Source organism: Triticum dicoccoides, chromosome 5B (genome assembly GCF_002162155.2).
Source record: "Triticum dicoccoides isolate Atlit2015 ecotype Zavitan chromosome 5B, WEW_v2.0, whole genome shotgun sequence".
In the NCBI taxonomy this organism is placed as follows: Eukaryota; Viridiplantae; Streptophyta; class Magnoliopsida; order Poales; family Poaceae; genus Triticum; species Triticum dicoccoides.
This window is the reverse complement of record NC_041389.1, coordinates 681,565,633-681,583,288: the sequence shown is the minus strand read 5'-3', so window position 1 is coordinate 681,583,288 and position 17,656 is coordinate 681,565,633. Positions and strand designations below refer to the sequence as shown.

The following is a 17,656-nucleotide window of genomic DNA, read 5'->3' as shown; positions in this document are numbered from 1 at the left end:
GGCGGCGCCGGGCGGCGAGGGCGGGGGCGGGGGCGGCGCAGGGCGGCGGGGGCAGGGGTGGTGGCGGGTGCGACGCGGTGGGTGTGGATCGATGTGGGCATCGGGGAGGAGAGAGGGAGAAACAGAGAGAGTAACGGGCGGGGGGTCTCGACCGTTAGTTAGGTTAGCCTTTGTCGTCCGCCGTGCCTTTGCCGTCAGCTTTTGTTCTATCTTTGTCGTCTGCTGCGGACGGCAAAGAAGGGGGATGTTAAGTTTTCCTGTTAGCGGGTGCCACCTCCCTCTTTGCCGTCAGCTAGCGGACGGCAGAGATTGCCGTCCGCTAGCTACGGCAAAGAGATGGCTGATGGCAAAGACCTTCTTTACCATCAGCTCTTTCTTTGCCGTCTGCTTTTCGGTAGCAGATGACAAAGAGCTTCTTTGCCGTCCGCTAGCAGACGGCAAAGACCTGGCAGAGGGCAAAGTAGCTGATTCCAATAGTGCTTGGATATTTTTACTCGAAGTCTTAAAATGCTTAGGCTAATTGTCGTTGGCCGGAACATTTGGACCCATCTATTTATGCCATCTCAAAGAAGAAAAATGGGCAGATTAAAGGCTCTTCACAATAATGTTTGGGTGGACCAAAATAAACATCACCGATGGACTCACAACTTGACACGCCCTAGACTTCCGTGGTCATGGCATGAATAGACATTCCCAAATAGAACTTGGTTGGGCGCGGGAAATCCATTCAACGACAATGATATGGACATCTTTTATTCTTTTATGCCCTCACCACCATTACCATCGAAGACGACAACAATGCTAGCTTCTAGAACTCCACTTAGGCTAATGGTCGTAGGCCGAAAGACTTGGAGCAATCTATTTTTGCCATCTCAAAGAAAAAAAATAGTGCATTAAAAGGTCTCTTCACAATAATGTTGGGTTGGACGCAAACGTCGCCAATGGGCTCACAACTCAGCACATCCAGGAGTTCCTCAGTATTTGCAAGATCACTTTCACAAACTCTACCATGTGAGGGGCATTAAGACTTCATTGTTTGTAGGATGAATTCTATCGGCCAATACTCGACGACTTCCGCATATAAGCCACAATTCAGGTGAGACAACACCACCAACCTCAAGAGCACCGTTTCTTTGCTTGGCTAATCATTAACAAAACGGATTTGGATGGCGGACCACCTTGAGAAACGAGGGCGGCCAAATTGTGGGGTTTTGACCCTTTTGTAAGGGGGCTCATGAAACGAGGGCACACTCGCTCTTCTAATGCCGCTACTCCCTTAGGATTTGTAATTTGGCCAAGGATTGGTTTGCGGTCCCGGGGCTTGACCTGTAATATTGGCAAGTTTCCAACAAATGTCAAAGCCATGGCCGACTCTTTTGGTGCATAATGACCATGAAAGGTGCAAGACGATGCCCTCTCTTATGCTTGTGGCATTGAGAAATTGGAACTAGCACAACGCGGGAGTCTTCAACGGTAAATTCAAGCTGCCAACAATCACTTCCGCTAAACATTTGTGCATTATCATCCCGCGAGAGTGCTAGTCGGTGGCAAGTATCTTAGGTATTAAGGCAAAAAAAGATACCTTGGCGAGATGAATAAACATATAAATAGAATAGACAGACAAAACATGCTATTATCAGTGATAAAAAAAATGTCCAATTATCAATGTTAAATGCCAAGTCCGATCCATAATAAGTGTCACCGTTTTGATTTTTGAACTAACCCTAGTTCAAAACTTCAACACTTATTTTGGAAGACAAAAATATCCAGACCTTGAATAGAGGATGGGACATAGCAAAATAAACAAATAGAGGATGGGCTATCAATCTATCATCATGCTATGGAAATCAACCCGCTAATAACAGTCGATTAGACAGATTCCCACAGAATCACCATCCGTCTTCGTTTGATCAGAAAACTTCTGGGTGGAAGTTCCCCGGCATGGAGGCCCCGCGGCCGGCGTTCCTGAGGTGCATGGACAGCCCATAATTATCCGCCTCGAGCCGCCTGACCTGCTCCCGGTACTGGGCGACCTGCACCTGGAGCTCCCTGCCCTTCTCCTCGTTCTCATTGTGCTGCCGGTGCTGGATCACCACCGCCTTCTTCAGGATGGTGTTCTGCCGCCGGACGTTCTCCAGCTCGCGGTCCTTATCGCCGACTACCCGCGCGGCGCGAGCGCATACGGCGCCTCCGAATGCTTCGAGGATCCTGGCGGCACGGCACCGGGCGTCGTCCATGGAGGTGGCGCTCGCCATCTCGCTCACCAGGACCTCCGCCCACTCACCCGCCGGCTGCTTTACATGGCCGGTCTCCGCGGCAGCGGGCTGCGCCGGGGCATCAGCGTCGTCCCGATGAGTTGTAACCCCTTCGCTGCTGTCTCCTGGGAAATCCAGGTGCAGTCGGGTCATCGCCTGCAGCACCGCGAGGTAGTCGTCGGCGTCGTCCATGGCGGACGGCTGACGACGTGCGACTCCGCCGATTCGACTCTGCTTTCCGTTGACGGGGATCGAATTGCGTGCGCAAGGGAGCAGCCCGTCCAATGTATGTATATATCCTGTTGGGCCCAAAGCCGAGTCGAAGTCTCAGTCCGACCTGGGCTCCCCGCCCGGGCCTAGCAGGCTCGCCCAGCAGCCTGGCTTCCGTCGCAGGCCGCGTGGCCCACGCAAAAGCCCAGCCCAGCCCAGGCAAGGCGCTCCATTTTCTCTTCTCCACCGAAACCCCAGCTCGCTCTCCCAAAATCAAATCGGAACCCCGCAATTTTCCAGAGCAAACCCCAACCCCAACTCCGGCGACGGAAATGCGGCGCGGGCGCGGGCGCGGCGGTGGCGGCGGCGGCGGGCGGCACCCGAAGGCGCCCCCCTCCTCGGCGGCGGTCGACCGCACCCCGATGTCGGACGCCTTCAGCATCCAGAGGAACCTCGACCACGCCTTCTCCCGCCGCGACTCCGACGCCTACAGCATCTGCAGCAGCCGCCCCTCCTCCATCGGCACGGCTCAGGCGGCCTCCCACGCCGGGGGCCCCATCACCAGCCTCTCCGACCGCGGCTCGCAGGTCGCCGCTCTCCGCGCCGTCAACACCTACCTCGCGCCCGCCGCCATCCACCTCCGCCCGTCCCTCCCGCCCGCCAAGGACATCGTCGCCGCCTTCCACCACCTCGCCGACCGCCTCCGCTACCCCCTCAAGCCCGCCGCCTGGGAGGACGACCTCCTCGCGCTCCTCCGCTCCCTCGGCTGCCCCTACAAGGTCACCAGATCCGCCCTCAAGGCCCCCGGCACCCCGCACTCCTGGCCGCCGCTCCTCTCCGTCCTCTACTGGCTCACCCTTCTCTGCCGCTTCACCGACGGCCTCGACGCCTCCCCTCCCGCCGCCTCCAATGACCTCATGACCTACATCACCGAGAGCTACCACCTGTTCCTCACCGGCGAGGATGACGCCGTCGCCTCCCTCGACGACGAGTACCACACCAAGGCCCGCACCCAAATCGGTGAGTGGGTAGCGGCCATCCAGGAGCTGGAGAAGGAGCTTCAGGATCTCGAGGCCAAGCGGAGCAAGCAAATGTCGGCGCCCTCTCGCCTCAAGGCGCTGGAGGATAAGAAGGATGCATTTACTGCAGACGTTCAGAAGTTCGAGGCCGTGGTGAAGAGCTGGTCCACCAAGATCAAGGAGAAGGAAGAGGCATTGGTGGAGGTGGAGAAGGAGCTGGAGGCCAAGGTGATGAATTGCCAGCAGACCATGGCCGAGAATGGGGAGCTGGTGAAACAGGTCGAGACGCAGGTGGTCAATGTGAGGGATGTCGATAGGATGGCTAGGGAGATGCAAGCTGTGGAGAATGATATTGCAAAGCTGGAGAATGCGAATGCCGTGCTGGAGGAGAAGGGGTGGGAACTCGAAGCTGCACTGGTCAGTAAACTCGAGGAGATCGAGGGCCTTGCAGAGCTGTGCAACCAGTCCCTCAGGAAGTATGAACTCCCCCAAAGAACTTTGAATCTCCTGATTTTTGATTTTTTTTCTCCATGTTTGTTATTCTTTCACCAATGATTAACTTGTTATTTAAGCACCTTAAAACTGATGAAGTAACCATGCCTCTCTTATTTGATATGTACTCCCTCTGTCCAGAAATACTTGTCATCAAAATGAATAAAAGGGGATATATCTAGACATATTTTAGTTATAGATACATCCCTTGTTATCCATTTTGATGACAAGTATTTCTGGACGGAGGGAGTAGAAATGAAGTACTTAAACAAACATCTATCTATTCCAATGCTGACATGGTGCTCCATAGCTCAATATGTTTGTTCTTCTTGCCCTCCAGAGTTCAAATAGTAGTTCTTTCGGTGAATCAATTAGTTTTGGTCTTGCCTCAGCAGTCAGCACTTCAATCTCTCAATGTCAGAGGATTATTTTGATAATCTTTTGCTTTGTATAGGAGTTTTGGTCACTCAGTTTACAAGATTGTGCTTTAGCTTGCGATAGTACTCTCTTGATTGTGCAATCAGTCTTTTGTCTTTTAGGTTACCTTTTACCTTTCCTGATGTCTTAACTTGTATTGTTGCTTGTTTTCTTAACGGTTTGGAGTAACTCTGCTAGTGTGCTATGTGTTCAATTATATATGTTAGGAGAAGGCATCTTTTATGGACTATGATTGAGATGTCAAGTTAAAACAAGGAAACTGCTTTCTGTTCATCAAAAATAGTTAATATTGTCAGCCGCTTGTATCTGTGCATACATAGAATTCTGATTGAGACACTGAATAAGGGCGTGCACAAGGCAGTCCCCCAGTAGTTAACATTAGCTAATAGAGACGGTTCAAATGTTGCAGTGTTACACATCAGGAAGTTCAGGGAAGTTGTAGGACATCGTATGTTTTTGCCCTTGATTTACTTTACCTCCCATTCCCTCTTCTCATTTGTTTATGTAGCTTAACTCTCTGTGTAATTCCTTCCCCTCTGTTTCTCATCATTCCTTTTCTTAAGTTTTGCTGTTGAACATGGTATCATGTTGCAAATCGATGACTTCATATGAAAGCATTTCCAGCAGGGCTATAAAGCTATATGTGTGTTTTATCGGTATTTTTTAAATCTTTCTTTTGGGTGATGAACACAATATTTAGGCAGACTTAGTTAGAATTAATGCACATTGCTCCTCTATTGCAACAATATTATATATCGCATGTCTATATGTTAATTGGTTATGGCTATGATACATAAGTCTTCACAAAAAGCTTCTAATATGTTTCACATCATAATATTCTTCATAATTGAGAAATATAAAAAATGAAGGCCATGCCAACATTTTGTAATAAAAAAAAACATCGCCGAGATAGATTCTGTGTAACACAGTATTCTTAAGTATTGCCCCTCAGTGCTCAGTTAGTGGCAGACTGAAGCAAACGAAGATCAAGATCTCAGAAAAGATATCATTTTATTATGGTTCCCTATATGTTGTTTATTCTTTGACTTCTCTTTCGTCAATTTATATGTAGAGCAGTAGAGCTTGTTGCCTTACTGTCAAACATCACTGTACCATTTTGCAGGTTGAAACCCAGTGTTGATTTCCAGTACGAGGTAAATGCAAAAGGATCCTCCCCGGCTGAGATCCTTGGTACCACCTACAAAACCACCCTGAAGCCCGCGCTCAATGCTCTTGCCAATGAAACTAAAAGGCTAATTATCTCAAAGCACGACGAGTCAATTGATCTACAAAAGCAGCTGCAAGGAATTGTTAAAATGCTGGAGGAGAAAAGGAGTCATGTTTCTGTTCTACAGGCTAAAAATAATGAGGTCAGTCACCTTATACGATATATGGTATATCACAGCATGACAAAATAAAACAAAAGACCTCAAGTCCATTTTAACCCATAGTATGTTCATGATTGACTTATTAAAAACTCATGCATCAAAGTGGAAATTCTGCCTGTATATCTTGTAGCAAAAGTTGTTCATTATCCTAGCAAAATGAAGGTTCTGTACTATGAGTTGATCAACTTACTCGACTTGTCTAAAATGTCATTAATTTATTACTCCCTCTGTCCTGAAATACTTGTCGGAGGAATGAATATATGTAGACGTATTTTAGTTCTAGATACATCCATTTTTATGCATTTCTCCGACGAGTATTTCCGGACGGAGGGAGTACTCATTACAGCCTAGAAAAATAATAATTGGCTTATTATTTATGTGCTCAAGTGAACTCTAGCAAAGTACTCCCTCCGTCCGGAATTACTTGTCGCAGAAATGGATAAAAATGGATGTATCTAGAATTAAAATACGTCTAGATACATCAATTCCTTCGACAAGTAATTTGGGACGGAGGGAGTATATAATTTCTTTGCGCGGTGCCATGAAAGGATCTACCTCGTCTAGGTGTTGTAGCACTATCAAGTTTGCTCTGTCAAAGTCGCTGCGTCGATCTGAGTATGCCACGTGCAGTTCCCTGAGACCATTGGAGTGACCTTCTCCTTCGAGCCACCCATCGTGCTTTTTAACGGGCAAACCAACACTAACACCAGGCGACTATAGGTATGCGCCATATAGTAAATTCTCGCAGAAAGAGATGCACTCTTGTGTCAGATAGCCCTGGATGATGTTTCCATCTGGACGGGACATGTTACGAACGAATCCTTTGATGATCCCATTCATCCTCTCAAACGGCATCATGTTGTGCAAAAATGACGGCCCCAGGTCTATTATGTCATCCACAATATGGACACACAGATGCACCATCACGTCAAAGAACACGGGCGGGAAGTACATCTCAAGCTCATTTAGTATCACAACGATCTCTTTCTGTAGCCTTCGAAGCTGCTTCACACTGATCGACTTTTGAGAGATGACATCGAAAAAGTTGCAGAGACCAATAAGCGTGTCACGGACGTGCTTGTCCACTATCCCTCTAAGGGCAACATGTAGTATCTGCGTCATCATCATATGACAGTCATGGGACTTCATCCCGCTGAACCTTTTCTTGTCCGTGTCTAGATATATGCTTATCTTGCCACAATAAACGGAACTAACTTTGACTCCGGTAAGGCACTTAAAGAATGATCGATCTCAGCCTGACTTAAGGTGAAGCAAGAAGGGGGCAATAATCCTCTTTCTTTATTTTCTTGCCCTTCTTCTCCCGTGCCCCTGTCTCCGTCTCTGTCACGTCTGACATTTTACGGGGCGGTATGTGCAGATCTTCCCTGATTTTCAAATCTTGCAAGTCTTTTCTTGCCTTCGGCCCATCCTTGGTCTTATCCGGCATGCTCATCAGTGTTGCGAGCAAGCTCTCAAGGACATTCTTACAGATATGCATTTGATCAATGCAATGAGGTGTATCGAGTTTGTGCCAGTACTCCAAGTCCCAGAACACAGACCTCTTCCATACCTTCAGTAGCGGCTTCGGCGCCTTTCTCATCGTCTTTCCCGGCGTGGGGCACTCCTTCCAGTTTTTCAACAGCTCATCGATTTGGCACCGCTCCGCTTACATGGAGGACCTCGATGCTCAGCGTGACCATTGAATATATCTCCACAGTTTCTGCATAGGTCGTCCTGTTCAAGCCATCTTCGATGCCCCATGTACACGATTTTCCCAGACCCGCCATCTTTCCTTGACGTTAGCTGCTGAGACATCGTATCATCCATGCACCGTGTGCATCCACAATATCCATGGCACACCTGGCCTGCGACATATCCGTAACCGAGATAGTCATGCACCGTCGTGATCAGTGCGGCTCTCATGTAGAAATACTCACCTTTGCTGGCGTCCCATGTCTTGGCTGGTGTTTTCCATAACGTGTCTAACTCCTCTTGAAGTAGCCCCAGATACAAATTAATATTATTTCCTGGTTGTTTCGGCTCTTGAATAAGCATGCTCATGTGAATGTACTTCGACTTCATGCACAACCAGGGGGAGGTTGTACATCCATACAAACATGGGCCATGTGCTATGGTTGGTGTTCTCGTTTCCAAACAGATTCATGCCATCGATACACGTGCCGAGCACGATTTTCCTTGCATCACATTCGAAATACCGATAGAAGTTGTTCAACGCTCTCCACTGGCTTCCATCCTTGACGTGTCTCAGCTTCGGATCATCTCCATCGTCGGGCTTCTTCCTCTCCGCGTGCCAGCGCATTAGCTTTGCTTTCTTGGGATCTACAAAACACCGCTAGAGACGGGGAGTGATCGGTAAGTACCATACAACTTTCTGGGGACATTTCTTTCCGGCCTTCTTGTATCAAGAAGCATTGCTCACTGGACAGCTAGTCTTTTGCGTGTGCTCCTTCCGATAAATTATGCAATCGTTGATGCATGCATTGTATCTAACGTGTGGCAGATCAAGAGGCAGACGATCTTTTTGGCCTCATCAACACTAGTAGGACATAGATTCCCCGCGGGAAGAACATCCTTTAGGTACTTGAGATGCTCATCGAGGCTAGTGTCGGTACATTTGTTTTTAGCCTTCGTCTTCAGGAGTTGGAGCGTGAAACTCAAGCGGGTCACCTCAAGATTGCAACCATCATACAATGGAGTGTTCAAGTCTACCACAAGTTGCTCCAGCTAAGCCTCCTCTCTAGAAGCATCTTTCTCAGTACTCGTCTCCTTGCGAAGCAATGCTTGAACCTGAGGGTCCCGCACGATTGAACTTAGTACCGACGAACTCTGCTGCGTGGAGTCCATGTCGTTCTCTCCGCCGCCATGTCCGGCCCCTTCTCCTCCACCATGTCCGGCCCCTTCTCCACCGCCATGTCCAGCCTCTTTCCTGCCGCCATTATTGATCATCTCTTCGTCTTGCCCCGTGTCATCATTGCCTGCCCCGTCGGCGTCCTCAACATCGTCATCCTCATCTTCAATTATTCATCGAGTATAGCCATCCATGAAACTAGTCATGAGCAGGTGCACTTCGACCCGACCATCGTCATAGGGGTCGAGCCAAACTATTCCTTTGCATTTTTGACACGGACATAAAACCTCTGTCCGGTTATTTTCTTTCATGTCCTGCACCACCGATCGCAACCACCTGTCCACCATCGTTCCACTACCATCATGAACGTCTGCATGGTAATAAAAAACAAATTGATTATAAAAATGCGTGCATGCATCAAAGTCATACAAAAATTTGGCATGACCTTCCATAAAAATAGGACATATATAGATCTAGAGTTTGCCCGGAATTCACCGAAACGGAAATAAATCGACATTTCGGCAAAACATAGGCAACTCAAAAGCACAATTTGGCATCAACTCATGCCACACACACAATTTTCATAATATTGCCCAATTATCATATCACACACACATACACATATTTCCATTTTGCAAAAGCATGAAATTTTAATCACCTCTATCTCGAGATCGAGCACACGGTGGAGATGATGATGTAGGGAGATCAAAAGTGCACAAATCTCTTCTTGACAAAGATAGATCTAGTTAGGGGGCAAATAGGTCACTTAAATAAATGCTATGTCTACCTAGCTAGCTAATTTGGGAGGAGACAACTTCAACCAGTGGAGGGAAGGAAAAAGATAAAGGAGATGCATTAATGGAGGTGGTGTAGTTAGCTAGGAGTAATGAAGAGAGAGAAAGGTAGGTAGAAGAGGGAGAGTAATAGGGGAGAAGTCTTGAGGAAGAAGAAGAGTGAGAGAGGGAGGATGTGGGAGGTAGGGGAAAGGGAGGAGAGGAGATGGGGGAGGGGAGGACGGGTGGGGAAAAGGTGGTGGGGTGCTGTGCCTTAGCAGTAGCGCGGGCGGAAAAGAGCGCTACTGCTAAGGGTTTAGCAGCAGCGCGCTTTAGAAACAAGTGCTACTGCTAAACGGGCCAACCGTGAGGACAATTTCAAAATTAGCAGCAGCGACATCACAAAAAAGTGCGCTACTACTATTGCTTTAGCAGTAGCGCGCATCGTGCCACCGCGCTGCTGGTAAACTGAGGTTGTTGGGTTCTGTCGGTACATTTTTGTAGCAGCGCGGTTTATCCATCAAGCGCTACTGCTAAATTTTCATCAGCAGCACGCTTTTCTCAAGATCGCTACTGTTAAGTAGCAGTAGCGCCTCTTTTTGAGCCGCGCTGCTGCTAATATTCTGTGTATAAGGTTTTTCCTAGTAGTGTAAAATTGCAAGAAACTGCTTATACTATGCATTGGCCTTTACTTGGTGTGCATGAATTGTTCTTTTATGACATGCATATGCATAGGAAGAAAGTTAGACTTCATTGTTGCTTGATATATGTTACTTTGTGCTCACTACTAAATCACAAATCATTGTTAATTAAAATTGGAATTGATATACCTTGGGATCCGGGTGGATCCATTACTTGAGCACTATATGCCTAGCTTAATGGCTTTAAAGAAAGCGCTGCCAGGGAGACCACCCAGAAGTTTTAGAGAGTCATTTATTTCTATTGAGTGCTTTCATATAGTTTTAAAAACAAAAAAATAAAGAGGGGAACCCAAAACTTTTCAAAAAGAAAAGTGAAAGTGAGAAAGACGAGCATTGTTAAAGTGGGAGCTAGCCTTGACCTGTGTTCATGCTCACGGAAACTTTGTGAATCTTAATTACAGAAACTTTTCAACAAAAATAATTATCCCCTTGTACAATTCAGTTGTATTATAAAAATAATGTGCCAACGTTTGCCTTTAGGATGTTTACAATGCTTGTTGGTTTGTACGGTGGAGGACAGAAACTTTGGTTGTAGTGCGTGATTTTACATTTTTTACTGGAACATCAATTGGTTCCAATTCCTTTTGAACTGTCTTTCTGTACAAATTGTTTAGTTTTCCTAAGTTTGGTAGAATTTATGGGGTACCAGAAGTATGGTGAATGTTCAGATTGCTACAGACTGTTCTGTTTTTGACAGATTCTCTTTTTGATGCATAGTTTACTTGTTTTGATGAAACTATCAATTTCTATCAGTGGAGTAAGCCATGAAAAAGTTATATTAAAGTAGAAATAATGAAAAAACAAAATATGAATTGGTTTGCAACAGTACTTAGAGTAGTGATTTGCTTTATTATACTAATGGATCTTATCGAGTTTTCTGTTGAAGTTTTGTGTAGATGCAGTGTTTGATCGAGGAGGTCTCGATATGAGGAAAAGGAAGAGAGGCAAGAGCTCAAGCTTGGGGATGCCCAAGGCACCCCAAGTAAATATTCAAGGAGACTCAAGCGTCTAAGCTTGGGGATGCCCCAGAAGGCATCCCCTCTTTCTTCAACAAGTATCGGTATGTTTTCGGATTCGTTTCGTTCATGCGATATGTGCAAATCTTGGAGCGTCTTTTGCATTTAGTTTTCATTTTCTTTTATGTCCCATGCTGGTATAAGATAGTTCTTGGTTGATTTATAGAATGCTCATTGCACTTCACTTAAATTTTTTGAGTATGGCTTTATAGAATGCTTCATGTGCTTCACTTATATCATTTGAAGTTTGGATTGTGTGTTTCTCTTCACATAGAAAACCGCCATTTGTAGAATGCTTTTTTGCTTCACTTATATTTGTTAGAGCATGGGCATATCTTTTATAGAAAGATTTAAACTCTCTTGCTTCACTTATATCTATTTAGAGAGATGATAGGAATTGGTCATTCACATGGTTAGTCATAAAATCCTACATAAACTTGTAGATCACTGAATATGATATGTTTGATTCCTATCAATAGTTTTGCGATATAAAGATGGTGATATTAGAGTCATGCTAGTGAGTAATTGTGGATTGTAGAGATACTTGTGTTGAAGTTTGTGATTCCCGTAGCATGCACGTATGGTGAACCGTTGTGTAACAAAGTTGGAGCATGAGGTATTTATTGATTGTCTTCCTTGTGAGTGGCGGTCTGAGACGAGCGATGGTCTTTTTCTACCAATCTATTCCCCTAGGAGCATGCGCGTAGTACTTTGTTCCAATGACTAATAGATTTTTGCAATAAGTATGTGAGTTCTTTATGATTAATGTTCTGTCCATGGATTATACGCACTCTCACCCTTCCATGATTGCTAGCCTCTTCGGTACCGTGCATTGCCCTTTCTCACCTCGAGAGTTGGTGCAAACTTTGCCGGTGCATCCAAACCCCGTGATACGATACGCTCTATCACACATAAGCCTCCTTATAACTTCCTCAAAACAGCCATCATACCTACTTATCATGGCATTTCCATAGCCATTCTGAGATATATTGCCATGCAACTTCCATCATCATCATATACATGACCTGAGCATTCATTGTCATATTGCCTTGCATGATCATAAGATAGCTAGCATGATGTTTTCATGGCTTGTCCGTTTTTTTGATGGCATTGCTACTCTAGATCATTGCACATCTTGGTACACTGCCAGAGGCATTCATATGGAGTCATATCTTTGTCCTAGTATCGAGTTGTAATATTGAGTTGTAAGTAAATAAAGTGTGATGACCATCATTATAGAGCATTGCCCTATTAAAAAAAGAGGCCAAAGAAGACTAAATAAAAAAAGGGGGCCAAAGAAGCCCGCCCAAAAAAAGAAAAAAAGAAAAAGAAAAGAAAAGGGGCAATGTTACTATCCTTTTACCACACTTGTGCTTTAGAGTAGCACCATGTTCTTCATATAGAGAGTCTCCTATATTGTCACTTTCATATACTAGTGGGAATTTTCATTATAGAACTTGGCTTGTATATTCCAATGATGGGCTTCCTCAAAATTCCTTAGGTCTTCATGAGCAAGCAAGTTGGATGCACACCCACTTAGTTTTCAGTTTGAGCTTTCATACACTTATAGCTCTAGTGCATTCGTTGCATGGCAATCCCTACTCCTTGCATTGACATCAATTGATGGGCATCTCCATAGCCCGTTGGTTAGCTGCGTCGATGTGAGACTTTCTCCCTTTTTGTCTTCTCCACACAACCTCCATCATCATACTCTATTCCACCTATAGTGCTATATCCATGGCTTGCGCTCATGTATTGCGTGAGGGTTGAAAATGCTGAAGCGCGTTAAAATGTATGAACCAATTTCTCAGCTTGTCATCAGGGTTGTGCATGATGGGAGCATTTTGTGTGACGAAAATGAAGCATGACCAAACTATATGATTTTGTAGGGATAAGCTTTCTTTGGCTATGTTATTTGATAAGACATAATTGCTTGGTTGGCATGCTTGAAGTATTATTGTTTTTATGTCAAATGATAGACTATTGCTTTGAATCACTCGTGTCTTAATCTTCATGCCATGATTAGATACATGATCAAGATTATGCTAGGTAGCATTCCACATCAAAAATTATCTTTTTTATCATTTACCTACTCAAGGACGAGCGTGAATTAAGCTTGGGGATGCTGATATGTCTCCGTCGTATCTACAATTTTTGATTGTTCCATGCCAATATTATTCAACTTTCATGTACTTTTGGCAACTTTTTATACTATTTTTGGGACTAACATATTGATCCAGTGGCCAGTGCCAGTTTCTGTTTGTTGCATGTTTTTTGTTTCGTAGAAAACCCATATCAAACGGAGTCCAAAGAGAAAAAAATGGACAAAGATTTTTTTGGAATATTTATGATTTTGGGGAAGAAGAATCAACGCGAGACGATGCTCGAGTGGCCCACGAGGCAGGGGGCGCGCCCCTGACCCTCGTGGCCACCCCATAAGGCGGTTGATGCCCTTCTTTCGCCGCAAGAAAGCTAATTCCGGATAGAAATCGTGTCCAAAGGACAACCAAATCGGAGTTACGGATCTCTGGGGATATAAAAAATGGTGAAAGGGCAGAATCAGGAATGCAGAAACAGAGAGAGACAGAGAGACATATCCAATCTCGGAGGGGCTCTCGCCCCTCCCACGCCATGGAGACCATGGACCAGAGGGGAAACCCTTCTCCCATCTAGGGAGAGGTCAAGGAAGAAGAAGAAGAAGGGGGCTCTCTCCCCCTTGCTTCCGGTGGCGCCAGAACGCCGCCGGGGGGCCATCATCATCACCGCGATCTACACCAACACCTTCGCCATCTTCACCAACATCTCCATCACCTTCCCACATCTATATTCAACGGTCTACTCTCCCGCAACCCTATGTACCCTTTACTTGAACATGGTGCTTTATACTTCATATTATTATCCAATGATGTGTTGCCATCCTATGATGTCTGAGTAGATTTTCGTTGTCCTACCGGTGATTGATGAATTGCTATGATTGGTTTAATTTGCTTGTGGTTATGTTACTGTCCTATTATGCCCTCCGTGTCGCGCAAGCGTGAGGGATTCCCGCTGTAGGGTGTTGCAATATATTCATGATTCACTTATAGTGGGTTGCTTGAGTGACAGAAGCATAAACCCGAGTAAGGGGGTTGTGGCGTATGGGATAAAGGGGACTTGATACTTTAATGCTATGATTGGGCTTTACCTTAATGATCTTTAGTAGTTGCGGATGCTTGCTAGAGTCCCATTCATACGTGCATATGATCCAAGAAGAAAAAGTATGTTAGCTTATGCCTCTCCCACATAAAACTTGCTATCGGTCTAGTAAAGTAGTCAATTGCTTAGGGGCAATTTCACAACTCCTACCACCACTTTTCCATACTCGCTATATTTACTTTATTGCTTATTTATCTAAACAACCCCTAGTTTATATTTACGTGCTCTTTATTATCTTGCAATTCTATCCAACAACACCTACAAAGTACTTCTAGTTTCATACTTGTTTTAGGTAAAGTGAACGTCAAGCGTGCTTAGAGTTGTATCGGTGGTCGATAGAACTTGAGGGAATATTTGTTCTACCTTTAGCTCCTCGTTGGGTTCGACACTCTTACTTATCGAAAGAGGCTACAATTGATCCCCTACACTTGTGGGTTATCAAACTATAACGGGGAGGACGACACATCCCGCTATAGGCGAGAGGTCCGGATAACCAAGCCGAATTAGCTGCCATGCAAACGACCTTTATAAAGGAGAACAAGAAGACTTCATCTGTTTAAATTGTCGAGAGGGCTTCTCCATGTACAATCCCATTGAATGGGTAAGTTTTTTAACCATTCAATACTTTTTTACTCATTGAGATGCATTAGCTGAATACCCTAGTTGCTTTTAAAATAGTCATGGAGGCAAATGATCGAGAACATTGACAGCCCCGCCCCCCAGCCAGAGGATCACGATTGCAATGAAGACCCTAGATTCCATGAGGATCCGGACATATTTGTAGAGTTTGAAGATGAAGTCTACTATCAGGCGAGCCTTGACGGCTCGGAAGTAGCCGTTGTGGCTGATTATCCCGACCTCTATCCTTTCATGAAGGTAAGTATTCGGAAATTGTATTCTTAGGGAAGAGAGATACTTCTGCTCATTTCTTACCCTCTGCATTGGACCATGTTTCACAGGATCGGCGCTCAGCGAGCCGTACCTAGGGACGGGCGACCAAGAGAAGGTCAGCACCTCCGAGGAAGGGTCATGCAAAACGAAAGGAAGCCGGAAGCCCCATTGAGCCTGCTCCATCACCGAAAAGGTATATTCCTCTTATTTCATATTCGGGCGTGAAGCCGAATTGTCATTTGCATCCTCCTTCTATCATCACAGGAGGGGTATACGGCGAACCGTGAACAAGATCCCAGCCAGCCGCGAGCCACGGCCAATATGGCGCACCAACCAGGACTGGGGCACATGCTTGTGCGGCACATACTCATTCGGCTTACAGAGAGCCGGATGAGATGTCCATCACTAACTCCGAAGTTGAGAGTGCAATGAATCATCGTCACTTGAAAGAAGCCTTGTGCGCCCCTGCCTTAACGGAGTCGGAATTTACCGCCCTAAGCATTGTAGGTGCATATATCCGAGCTGCTCGGGACGGACTCACAGGAGTTAATCGCCTGTTCTCAAAGGATATGCAGGTATAATTTTATATAAACTTAGTAGATAGACAACAGTAGCCCCCGAGACTTAAAGTGGGTGGAAAAAGCCGATTTGAAGATCGTTTGATGATCGCAGGTTCTCAAGGAGAAGAATAGTGCATTGTGCCAAGAGCTCGAGACAAGCCGGACATAGCTAAATGCCGCTGTCTCCGAGCTTGAAGAAATGAAGAGTGCCCCAATGTATTTTGGCAAAGATAAAAAAATAGAAGAAGAAGTGAAGAAGCAGGCCGAAGAGATAAAGAGCTTAAAGACTCAACTCTTGGAGGCACAACAGGAAAACCAGAAGCTAAAGGGCGGCATATTCGGTATGACTTGTGAACCGTCCGGATTATTGATATAATCATATAATGCGGAATGTTATAGTTCAGTTGATACAGGTACGTTGACTGGCCGCCCCGAGGAGGAAGTGTCTGAACTGCAAAGCGGCGTTCTAAAGGAGCTGGCAAAGCTGCACAAGCGTATCCGGTAGGCCGGGAAGAATATGGCCAAAGCCTTATGGCCCTCCGACGTCCCTCCAGAAAGTATGAAGGGGCTGGCAGATTTGTTCAAGGGTGCTCGGCCTCGCTTCGAGTTGTGGAAGACATCTGCATGCCGTGAAGGTGCTCGAGGCATGGGCCATGGTGACGACACGCTATACCGGACTTGATCCGAACCATATGGCCCGAGTTGGACCGCAAGGACCTGACGGGGAAGAAATTCCTGTAAGGTTCGTATATGACCAAGTAATGACAGCGGCAAAATTTTCGCAACAAGATTGTAAATTAGATAGTCTAGTAGATGGCGTAGAAAAAGAGTAGGCGTTCGATTCTATGTAACAATGTACTTTATGACCGAACTTATCTCCTACTGAACTTATAAAAAAATTGTCATCGCAGACCTTCGGCTTCCACCTCCGAACCAAGAAGTTGGAGTGTTTCCATATACCACGTCTTACTAAGAAATGTTTTAGTATTTTTGGAAACCAGGCAATCCGATCATATTGCTCGAACAGACAAAAGTAGTCGGGGAGTTATGTTATATTACTTTTTAACGTAAGAAACATCTTCCAAGAAAAATAGTTCCGTTAGGGGTTCCTTTCCTTGGGCTAGGCTCGTATCCGAAGTACATGCAGCCAATTTCGTAGTTTTTTCCAGAAACAGTCTGTTGTATATGCGCCGACCAATTATTCCCTTAAAAACTCTAGCTTTCGGCTTCACCTGTCTGAGACACAGGTCCAGATAACCCGGTTGTAACAATCGCAGATGTGCTCCCTTTACACCCTAGCCGAACAATCGGGAACATAGGGTATAAACAAAGGAGAAAGGCAACCCAGCTTAGCAAAAACTTAAGTCATAGAGGTGCATAAAATGGCAGAAACAACAACCATTATGGACAAAAGAAGCTTGTAAGCTTTTCAATAAAATGCTTCTTTAAAATAAGCCCCCATGTATGGTGGGGTTTATACATTTAAAGATGTGTACCCCAAACAATGCGGTCGATCCGAACATACATTAAAGAAGAAAAGGGGAAAATAAAAAGGAAGAGAAAAGAGAAAAAACCTAGTTCAAAATGGAACCTAAGGAAGCTAAACTGTGCATAAAATCTTTGGAGCCGAGCGGCGTTTCATGGGTTCGGCTCAAGACGATTATCCGCTGTTGGGGAATGTAGTAATTTCAAAAAAAATCCTACGCACACGCAAGATTATGGTGATGCATAGCAACAAGAGGGGAGAGTGTGTCCACGTACCCTCGTAGACCGAAAGCGAAAGCGTTATAACAACGCAGTTGATGTAGTCGTACGTCTTCACGACCCGATCGATAAAGCACCAAAACTA

At 45.5% G+C, this 17,656-nt stretch overlaps 2 protein-coding genes and 1 long non-coding RNA gene across 4 annotated transcripts; 2 read left to right on the top strand and 1 right to left on the bottom strand.

Annotated features, from left to right (window-relative positions):
* Positions 1-1,910: 1,910 nt before the first annotated feature.
* On the bottom strand, positions 1,911-2,447 carry LOC119310490. The gene has a single exon (XM_037586229.1). The coding sequence runs from the start codon at positions 2,445-2,447 to the stop codon at positions 1,911-1,913; it is 537 nt and encodes a 178-aa protein (XP_037442126.1).
* A 350-nt stretch (positions 2,448-2,797) lies between these two features.
* Positions 2,798-11,094, top strand: LOC119306643 (kinetochore protein NDC80 homolog). 2 transcript variants are annotated; one of them, XM_037582817.1, is made up of 3 exons: positions 2,798-3,960; positions 5,538-5,784; positions 11,042-11,094. In XM_037582817.1, exons 1-3 carry the CDS (start codon positions 2,798-2,800, stop codon positions 11,072-11,074), a joined length of 1,443 nt encoding a protein of 480 aa, XP_037438714.1. In that variant the 3' UTR covers positions 11,075-11,094. The 2 variants fall into 2 exon arrangements, with proteins under 2 accessions (XP_037438714.1, XP_037438713.1); XM_037582816.1 differs by lacking the exon at positions 11,042-11,094 and having other exon boundaries at positions 5,538-6,037.
* Positions 11,095-15,328: 4,234 nt separating this feature from the next.
* On the top strand, positions 15,329-16,142 carry LOC119306654. The gene is made up of 3 exons (XR_005148990.1): positions 15,329-15,440; positions 15,512-15,822; positions 15,920-16,142. It is a non-coding gene; the product is annotated as an uncharacterized LOC119306654 (long non-coding RNA).
* Positions 16,143-17,656: the final 1,514 nt, after the last annotated feature.